The sequence below is a fragment of the Maniola jurtina genome, chromosome 21, assembly GCF_905333055.1.
Source record: "Maniola jurtina chromosome 21, ilManJurt1.1, whole genome shotgun sequence".
Lineage (NCBI taxonomy): Eukaryota > Metazoa > Arthropoda > Insecta > Lepidoptera > Nymphalidae > Maniola > Maniola jurtina.
Window position 1 is genome coordinate 4,677,317 of NC_060049.1, and position 10,930 is coordinate 4,688,246.

At 35.6% G+C, this 10,930-nt stretch overlaps 1 protein-coding gene across 2 annotated transcripts in view; it reads left to right on the forward strand.

Annotated features, from left to right (window-relative positions):
* LOC123876283 (protein mini spindles) overlaps positions 1-7,882 on the forward strand; it is a 33,754-nt gene extending 25,872 nt beyond the window's left edge. For both annotated transcript variants that reach the window (XM_045922486.1, XM_045922487.1), the window contains exons 31-37: positions 56-283; positions 962-1,085; positions 1,692-1,892; positions 2,322-2,475; positions 2,787-2,851; positions 3,263-3,397; positions 3,816-7,882. In XM_045922486.1, coding sequence (XP_045778442.1) covers positions 56-283; positions 962-1,085; positions 1,692-1,892; positions 2,322-2,475; positions 2,787-2,851; positions 3,263-3,397; positions 3,816-3,911 — 1,003 coding nt within the window. In that variant the 3' untranslated portion in view covers positions 3,912-7,882. The remainder of the gene's footprint in view (positions 1-55; positions 284-961; positions 1,086-1,691; positions 1,893-2,321; positions 2,476-2,786; positions 2,852-3,262; positions 3,398-3,815) is intronic.
* Positions 7,883-10,930: the final 3,048 nt, after the last annotated feature.

Below are 10,930 nucleotides of genomic sequence, written 5' to 3' on the forward strand. Positions count from 1 at the left end.
ACACGTTTTTAAACTTTTTTCTCGCTTGGTTTAAAATACTCTATATTTTTTGCAGTGTAATAGTTTCACTCCTCCACGACTCAATAGTGGAATCCGACCCGGCCTACCCGCGCTACCAGGATCTACTTCTCAAATGCTTCTGGAAAACTCTCAAGATGATCTCGTCATGGGAAGTGAACTCCATAGACTACGATGCGGTTCTCTACAAGATACATCTGTTTTATAAGGCCTACCCAAATAGCTACTGGAAGAAGAATCCGGAAATGAGTGATACTCCATACAGGTTAGTGATACTCTATACATTGCTGGCTCACTACAGAGCACGGGTCTCTTTCACTTGAGACACACGGCTTGAAGGGTTTGCCCATAGTCTACCACGGACAACATTTTTGAGAATGATCAAGCATGCAAGTTTCCTCACGATGTTTTTCTTCACCTTTTGCAAGTTATATTTAATTGCTTAAAAAACCCACATTACTCCGAAAAGTTATTATAAGTATAGATGGACTAGCAGCGAGCTGAGTCCCTATGAAAAAGGAACCCGGTAGGGTTCGAAACTAGTATGGCTTACGTCGACTAAATACGTGAGTAAAGCCGTAACATACTATACTTATAATGGAAATCACTCACTATAGTTTAAACGTTAAACTATACTACTATTGGCTAGCGGCATACACGACACTTCCTTTTTTTACCCCCGACCTAAAAAGAAGGATGTTATAAGTTTGACGTGTGTATCTGTATGTGGCATCGTAGCTCCTAAACTAATGAACCGATTTTAATTTAGTTTTTTTTTTTTGTTTGAAAGGTGGCATGATCGAGAGTGTTCTTTGCTATAATCCAAGAAAATCGGTTCAGCCGTTTGAAAATTATCAGCTCTTCTCTCTAGTTCTCTTCTAGTTACTGTAACCTTCACATGTCGGGGGTGATATAAATTTTTAATTTACACTTGTTTTTACAGAACAGTCAAGACTCTAGTCCACACGCTAGTCAAAATGAAGGGCGCATCCATAATGAATCACTTGACGCAAGTACCGGACGTCAACGAATCTGATCTCTTCCCATATTTGCATAAAGTTTTAAAGGTAACTGAAATATTAAATTATATCTATTAAAATTATTATGCTTCTGATAAAGCATAATAATTAGACAATCGGAAATTTCGTAAATGATAAAAGAGCGTGGATTTGACCTGCAGCTCGCTCTAGTAATGCGCGGGACTTCAGATACTTTCATACATGGTGTAATATTGTATTATTAAATCATTGAAAAGAGCAACCGCTGAGTTTCTTGCTAGTTCTTCTCGGTAGGAGTGACATTTTGAACCAGTGGTAGGTGTATTTGAAGATTCAAACTCTACTAAAAATTCAATAAAAATATTTTTATTATTAATAAAATAATGTTTCTATTATTAGGGTATTTTTAATTGATTAGAATTGTAAGAAATGTTATAAGATTTATTGAAGGTAGTTTAATAAAATCGATATTTCACTCATTCGAATAATTTGCTTTGTCATTAGTTTGACTTACATTAAATCACTACCTTCGTGTTGTGACCTGTGTTCCTCGCGCATGTTTGTGGGAGGAATTCCAGTTTCCAATTATTCATAAAATCTATTTCAATAATATATCTTTTTTCTGTGTGACGCTTCTAATATGTATCAGTGAATGATAAAAATGGAACTTTCTAGCAATTAAAACTGGACGAACGGAAGGACATCTCGTCAGACGCAGTCAACGGTGGTCTGCCGAGCGCAGTGAGCACAGTCAATACAGCTCTGAACGCAGGGAGGTTACCCCGGGGCGTTCACGAGGAGTTAGCGCTCATACTCAAGAGGATCGGCTCCAAAGAACACAACAGAGACGCGCTGTCGCAGTTGTATGACTTGCGAGTGAGTACTTAATTTTTTTTTCTCTTTCGTCTGGCTTTAACAGATTAGCCAATGTCAAGTTTGTAGTTAGGGAAACTATATAAGTATGGAGTTCGTCTGTGCCGGCGCTCGCCGACACACGTGCGGCGCTCCCTTAGATCGCTTCCCAGTCAGTTCCACCACCATAAAACACCAATTAATACAAAAACCGGCCACTTTAAAAAAAAAAAAAAAACACTCCAAAAAGGCACAGCACGCACGCCAGCTAACGCCGACACAGACGAAGTAATATAATATTATTTTATTAACGATTTTTATCTGAACGGGAACAATGAGGACAATACTTTTTACTTTCAAGTTTGACATTTCTAGTTGTCATTTTGATCTCTGGGATTAAAAATTGTAGAGTAAATATAGCGAGTTAGAACATAATGGATTATTTTTGTACAGGAGCGTCATCCAGAGGTAGACATATGGACGTTCATGCAAGGGTCGTCGTTTTACTTCCGTAATTACGTGGAGAGAGGGTTGAAGGAAGTGGCCGAACAGCGCAAGCTCGCGTCCGTGCCGATGTACAAGAGCGATTACAAGACGGAGAATATTGGTAAATCTATACAAATTAATATAATACGGTATTTGCCTGTATCAAAATAAATTATTTCTCAGTGATAATTAAATAGAGGGTCTTCCAAAATACGTAAAACATACGTCCTTTATTAGTTTTGGGAGTAATAACCGTTTTAAATTATTGATTAAATTAAAAAAGCACGTTAAATAATTGTGACGTCACATGCCAGTATTGCATAGAAGCTCTCATACTAAGCGCTTGTTTTGACGTGACTACTAGTGAAATACAGATTGATTATAAATAATATTGTCTTTATATTTTCTTAAATATATTTTTTTAAATTTCAGATATAAGCAATGAAAATGATGAAAAATCACACGTGATATTCCTTGAAAGGCTAAGAGCATTACAAGTAAGATGTCCTTTTTTCAACAAGTTCGCTGACTTTGTTGTGGGCTCTTCTGAGACCCGGGCGCGTTTGGAACCTTTGTAGCTTGAGTTTCAAGTTCACGTAATTAATTATCACCACTATATCATCTTAGAACGCTAACATTATTCTGACCATCACAAAGAGTGTAATGTTACCTATTTTGGATAAATGATTTGTCTTTGTCTAAAAGCTTAGCTATGAGATAATTTTCGGTGTTTTTAGGTAAAACATTTGATTGCTTTAAAAAAAGGAAAGTAATAAGTATAATATTGTTATAGAAGAGCGGTGTCTTCTGACACAGAAGTAGTTCTTAGAGATACTGTAAACATAAGTTGCTTGAAATAAACAATGTTTTTTTACACACACATTTTACAACGATACATTAATTTGCAGGCTAAAGCGGGCATCAAAACAGAGTCAAATCCATCTTCGCAGCCACGCACCCCAGTCAGCGATAATCGAGGGCTGACAGACTCCATCAACGACAATACCCTCCCGCGCGCGCACAGTATCGACCCACAACTCGAGGTGACTTTTTTAAGTATAGATATTTAATTTATAGACTAGCGCTTGGCTACAATCAGACATGTTGGTAAGTGATGTATGTTTTAAAATTCAGATTCAAGTCTAAGATGGAAGCGGGCTTGGAAGGGGTATAGCAGTTTGCATTAAACCCACAATCCTTTGGTTTCTACACGGTATCGTACCATCTGTACGATGCCTTCCAGGGTAACCCGCTTCCATCTTATACTGCATCATCACTTACCATCAGGTGAGATTTCCGTCAAGGGCTAACTTGTATCTGATAAAAAAGGCATCTAAATTGATGAATAGGTGAAGTCATTGCTTGGTACCTACAACATTAATTTCCTATCAACAGTTAATAATTCTCCAAAAAAATTTTTTTTTTAAAGTCCCTCAAAATTAACTTAATTCTCATTTTCAGCTCCACACAACGCAATCAGTGTCAATAAGGAAAGAAGCGGGTGTCGACGCGCTACGTCTCAAGTTGCAGCAAATCAAGAGCTCCTCCAAGAGATAGGCCATCCCTTTCGCCCCCTCGGAAAGCAGCTCATGCGCTCTCATTCACTCATTATGACATGTGCGGGATACACGATTATCGACCTTAGTTCCATCGTATTAGAGTCGTGTACCGCACGTACATTGAAACCCCCTTGTGATATAACCTTATAGACATGTCCCTAAGGATAGACGCGTATTTTCGAATTAATAAGAAAATTATTCTTCGTTCACATGGACAAGGCATTTCTTTCGCTCGTGTGAACGAGGGCTAAATCTTTAAACTCAGCTTTCTCTATCATACTTAGAAATATCAGTACAAGCTAAGCTGTCAAAAAATAACATTTATTGTGTGCTGAAATACATATTAACATTTACAGTATGTAAAAAACCTATATTAATTTCGACCATTGTCACACAATTTATGAAATTAAAATGACATACCCGCCTATTCTTAATTCTTAATCTCATTTCAACGCTTTTCAAAAATCATTTTAGTTCCTAGAATTTATTTAATAACTTACTAGTAAGAGTAGTGCTAGGATCTTATTTTTTCGTTGCGTTCTGTTGCAACTTACTCAATTATTAAGGTGGAAACATACTTGTAATATGACACGTGAAGTGAGTTTGACAGTTGGTCAAATCATTTTTTACTAACTGTGACTCAACATTGGTTGTACGTTTCTTGTGCAACGGTCATTGAAAAAATTGAAACTTAAAATCATTTATTTTGTGTGCAGCTTATTTTTATATGTGCATATGACTGGTCAAAACACCACTTATTCCTAAAGCAATCTGTCAAGAAAATGTCAGTATTTTTTTGAATTTGACTCCTTTACCACAGAACAACAAGAAAACGTTAACGCGGTCCGAACGTTAACCTTACGTGACTACATCCAATCTACACATTTTTGCTCGACGCTTCTAAACGAACCACTAAGGCGTAGAATATTCGACAGCTAGTGTGACGATTGCAATCACCTCTGATTGGCTCTCAGTCTCATTATTGGTAGGTAACTATATCATAAAATCTGTCAATTACAACACTAGCGATTATTTTTAATATGATAATAACTTTCGTGTCAATCCCTGGGTGGCGTGTTATGAGTATGTTTCCAGCCTTATTCGCAACTAAAAATCGTCCATTGCTTCGCACATTTTTAACATGACAATAGATTGTAAACGGTATCTTTAAGCAGGGTAAACGTGTGAAATTGTTTCAGTGACTTGAAAACGGCTGTAAGAGGTATAATATGTATGAACAATCTGATAGTTCTTGCCTGATGTGTATGGTTTATGGAAAGAAAGAAAATTATTGCCTAATAAATTTATTTATGCGCGCATGTCTGAATTATAATGACAAGTAGAATGAGTATGTGTATTAGTTTGGACACAGATTGAATTTGGTCATAATTTTGGTACAACTAGCTCTGTTAGTTTGGTCACACATGATTGTGTATTGTTAGTTTGGTCACATAATGGTGCCAATGGGTACAAATCTCTAAAACTAAATGGATAGATGTTAAAGTATGGCTATCTTTCTCACAATGTTCACGAGGGAAAAAGACAGCTGTAGTTTATGGTCTGTCAATTTATAGGTTTTGTATGTGAAATATTCAGTCGTGCGTGCACGCATAAATGGATGAATATTTCTTTAAATTTCGAAGTGTTGTGTGTGTACGTGTACGTATAACACTTGATAATAAAAAAAATAGATAGCACGTGTGGCGATTTAGTATTTTTGTTCCAAAAAAAAATTCAAAGTATTTTTATTTAGTAAAAATTATACAAGTGCTTTTGAATCGTCATGTGCATCTACCACTGATTCCCTTCCCATATTGGATTATTTTTAGAGTATTGCCCTATTAGTTTTAGAGTAACTTAATTCATTTGAGAGTGTACTTAGGAGAGAACAGAGTAGGTACAACCACAGGGAACTCAAATAAGAGGGAACTTATAATAAAACTTCGAGGCTTTGACGGCATTTGACTTTGGCTAGGTAGCCTATGAATCGCCGATTTTGCTTTGATTTCACGTCACCCATAGCAATGGTCTGTAGAGATAGATAGAAAAATTCATTGCACATAAAACAAGAAAAAACCAAGACAAAACAAGAAACTTTAAACTAAAAATATTTGTATGCAAAGGCGGCCTTATTGCTTAAAGCAATCTCCACCAGGCAACCTTTGGTAGAGGTAAGGACTAGTAAGGAGCATGATCTCCATGTGTAAAAAGTGTCCGTTAAAATGTGCTAAATAAGGGTGGCGCTACAGTAGCCAAAGTTCAAAGAGCCGTAAATTTAAAATAAAGAAATAATCTAATTTAAGATAAAATAGGAAAAGAACCAGCGGTCTGAACTGTATATACGTTGGTATGCCAGTCAGTTAGTTTATGCTTTATAGAAGATAATAATAGTAGTTACCAGAACTTACTAGGTGTATATTTTTTTATCAATTTTTAATCTATAATTCTAATATTGGTTTAATTGTTATAAAGTATGTATCAGAAAGAATATCTCTAAAGATGATGGCATATTGCGTCCCACAATTTTAACTTCTAATCAGTTCAATGCTTCGGCAAATTTTCAGTACTGTCGCTTCTTACGGTTCGTTCTGTGATATGTGATTATAATTAATGATTAATAATTATATATGATCTACAGTACTGTTCTCTCCTAAGTCGTTATATAATATTCATTTTTATCCCTGTGTTGCCAGTATGAAAATACTTCTCATTTTTCGGTAGATAAAGGGCCGAATTTCCTGTAACACTGATAACGCTGACATTTCACATGGTACGACCGATGTACGCGACCGACATCAGCATTGGAGTAAATCAGGCCTAAAACTTTTAAACTCTCAGCCAGTGATCAAATAACGTATAACGAAATAAAAAATAACTAATATTTTAATACGCTGTGTATCTCTTAGCAAATAACAGCCGATAGTCGATAGATAGTCGATAAAATACGAAAATAATAATAAAATTAATGTTGTAATTAATAATTGCAGCCTGTATTATAGTGCACAGATTAGAGAAAAATGATGGATAGGGTCCGTGCAAACAAACTTGTTTATAAAAGTGAAGCCTGAATGAGGAATTACAGAAATCATGGACACGAGGTCGCATCACTGAAACATCAGGTCCAGGCACCAAATCAGGATTTAATGCCACTTGACGTATTTATTTGACAGCAGTGTCAAAATATAAGAACTCTTATTGGCTGGTAGTCTCACCTAAGTGGCGCCAAATAATGATTTTATTATAAACCCTCATTGAGCAAACTTTTAGGTTAGGATTTGTGCCATCACGGTTCTAGTAGTTGTATAAAAATGAAAGCAGTAACGCAACAAATATCCTCAAGTAATTGGGTCACTCTGTTTCATTTCCTGTCTATCTTTTTCTTTAGTCTGAGTCATAGTAGTGGAATCGTATTGCTTTATTTATATTTGAACTCAATGTAGTCTTCATTGTACTTGAAAACTACGATTGATTTAATTACCATTTCTGTTGTAATGATTATTATCATATTTTAGTGTGTTAGATTGTGTTTGAATATGACTGAATATTGCAATTGCGTACATAATTCCTAAAAAAACTCTTTAATAAACACAAATCTCTTTACTCAATTTTATACATCTAAATGTCGTGCTATATTATAGCTCGTTCACACAGGCTGCGTAAGCGTTGCGTAAGCGTAGACGTATCGCGTAGCATTGCGTTGTAATATATGGAACTGTATGAAACATGGCACACCGCTTGTATAAAGCGTGGACGTATGCATAACCCGGTGTAAGGGGTTTACGCGCGTCACTACGCACGTATCACGTGTACGCAATTGGTGTGAATCGGCCTTTAAGGTACTGGCTGAAAATCAGCGCTCTGGTATATTAAGGCATATAGCATTATGCTGAGCTGCAACGTTTAAGCAAAGTCAAAGTGTAAGCAAAGTCAAATCTCAGGCTTAGACAACATGTGATGTGTGGCACAGTTTAAGAAATAAACGTTTTTCTTTCTTTCTTTTTTCTTTCTTTCTATTTTTTTTTTGAAAATTTTCTTGTCTGTGTTAGTACGATTATGTAAACAATTGTGATATTTAGGATGTAATGTATTTTATGTTTGAATATGTATTGGTTTGTTTAAATCATTTCTAAGACTGTTCAAGTTGCGCCTAGTGTTGAATACTCAGGTTTGCATTGTTTGTGTTGTGTGTTTAGTTTGGTGAGGCAGCGGTCATCCACTAGGTTTATTAGAAAACTTGTATAGCTGCGATGAGGCCATTGTATATTTTATATAATTCTTAATCTATTATAACCTCCCACTCATTTAAAACCTCCTTTTCACGTTGGCCTAACGTTTTCGGCGAGTATAGGTTAATGTGTGAACCCTGTTTGCTAATTGCGCTTATCCTTTGAAGTCTGCCGACGACTCATCGGTGAGCGCTTTAGCGATTGATTTTAGCTGCTGTATTATTGAATGAAACTGCCATAAAATCTCTTCCAAGCTGGCCCACTTTTATAGATTGCATCATCACTTACCATCAGGTAAGATTGCAGTTAAGGGTTAACTTGACATCGAATAAAAAAATGTGTATGCTGTCGACAAGCCGGCCAAAACCATGTGATCTTATACAAGTTCGCCGAGTGCGTTTGGCCATCGTATACAAGGAACATAACATGTTTACTAAATCAAAATGAAAACATTCCCGCTGTATTATGATTTCATGGTACATTATAATTCCCGAACTAAATTAACCCCGACTGATTTTTTAAATGTACTAATTTAAATTACTATTTAGTAAAGAAGTATTATAATGGAACGGGGGCTAATTTGTGCTAATTAAAAAAAAGATAAACACTCAACGCGAATGAATTTTGAATGGCAGCGTTAGTTATGCTCTCTCACTCACATACATACTTCTGTTGAGTGTGCGAGCGAGAGCTTTAATATATTTATGGGCGCGAACTATAAATTGAAATCACAGCGTCTCGAAGTCTGTCTTCCGATCCAAAATAGTTACTATGGTTTTAGGAGGCCATTGTTTGATCGAAGATTTGTTTTTGTACACTGTAGGTGATTCACAGTCATCTCTGATTCTCTCTAAAATGCGTAATTATAGGAAGAATACTATAAATTCACGTTTTGTAGTGATGATGTGGATGTCAGATCAAATAATATGGAGTTGCCCTATGAATTAGCATCAAATTAGCTCTCGTTTGACGGTCGTTAACTGTATAGTCGATTCAAATAAGAATATATAAGTTTTTAAATCATAATTTCTTACTGTGTAAATACAGAAGGATCCCAAAAAAAATATCCCAAAAAGTTTGCGATTATATCGCGAGTCGTGGCCCTCAGCAATGAGGAATTCGACGCATAGAGTTTGTAAACAGTTTTTTTGTTAAAACATTGTACTATCACTTTTATAAGTTACGCGGATGTACAGCTAGTACGTGCAACTATGGGCGGGTGCTAACCTAACTTTGTTGCTGACTGTACCTGCGCAGAAATCTTGTTTTTAAATTACGCGAAAATATCTCAGCCAATCACAGCGCGCAGCCACCCGCTATTGGTTATTGCCATGTTTTGTACGCGCGAATTATTTAGCGAGATAGCACGAATTTCTGTTGTTCTTGTGTTTAAAATCTTAACGTTAAGCAAAGGTCTGTATTTCAAAGGTGTGAATTCGGTTTAAGGTCGCGCTTTTTGGGGCAAACGAATTTTGCCGATGCGACTCATAAAAGTGGTTGTAAGTGGTTTTGGATAATAGCGGTGAATATTCGGGAAAATGTGTTTGAAGAATAATGGAGAATTGAAATTTTGTGACTGTTTGTAAAACTAATAAATTGTTATTTGAATCTACTTTTACCGATTTTCAATTGTTACAAATTGTTAACTACTGTGTGACGCGTTTTCGAAAGTTTGTTACTTTATTCAAGTGTGTTTTTCCTCATAGAAGTGGGAATTTTAAAGTTAGTTTACAGTTGTTGTTGGTTAAATGAATGAATTTGTTGGAATTCATAGCAATTTTAAAAAAAATCTTAATTATATACATCATACAAACATTTGAAAAAGGTCACATCACCTTTTTTTTAATTCCTTACATAAATTTTTAATTACTATCATAATAGTGCCGCGATGTCTTGAATAAAACATACGAATATTCTTTTTAGTATTGCTTTTTATGAAACTTGACTTGTATCTCGAGCATTTATTATTTATTTTTAAAATAATGTATTAAAATCATGATGTAATATTGATGAATAAAGTTCATACAACACAATAACTATTGTATTTCTTCATATCGACAAGGATCCCCGTTCCTCCAAGGTCTACTCAAAGCTGAGATTATTAAACTATTATATCTCTATGAAACTGCTATATAAAAATTCTAGGGTTAGGTTAAGACCTATGACAGATTTAATTCAAATTTAAGCTCTATAATAGATCTCAAACTGCAGCCTAAACTTATACTAATCAACACTAAGCCGAAATTAATATAACACGCCCAAACTAAGAAAGTGAAATCGTGTCCGCCGTATTGTGATAGAATTTAGAAATATTAGGTACCTATAATCTGTAAAAAATGAGAACTCGATCGCCATTTTAACTCTGTGTCAAGGAAGGGTTCGGTTCGTTTCCGTTACCTATAAAAGCTTTTTTGTTTGATTCAAGATTTAAAAACTTGCTTATTTAATATTATATTATTTAGAATCAATTTTGCATAGATCAGTGGAATTTCCCTTTCTTAGTTTGGATGCGTTATAAACTGTCGGCACTAAGAAACTTTTTTTTTACAAAACATGAATACCCGTTACAACAAAGTTACCCGTTACTACGGTTCTGTACACTCAGCTCCTTTATTATAATCTGCTACAATCTCTACAGTTCGACAAGGCTCTCTTGGCACTTGAGTGACATTGACAGGGGGCGCAGTTGCAGCCAGATTCGTGGTCTGTGGTTGCAGCACAAAGGTTGCCAGCCATGGACGTATGCTGCCAGCAAATAAAATCTCCTCAAGTTTAAGGTAATTAGATAATT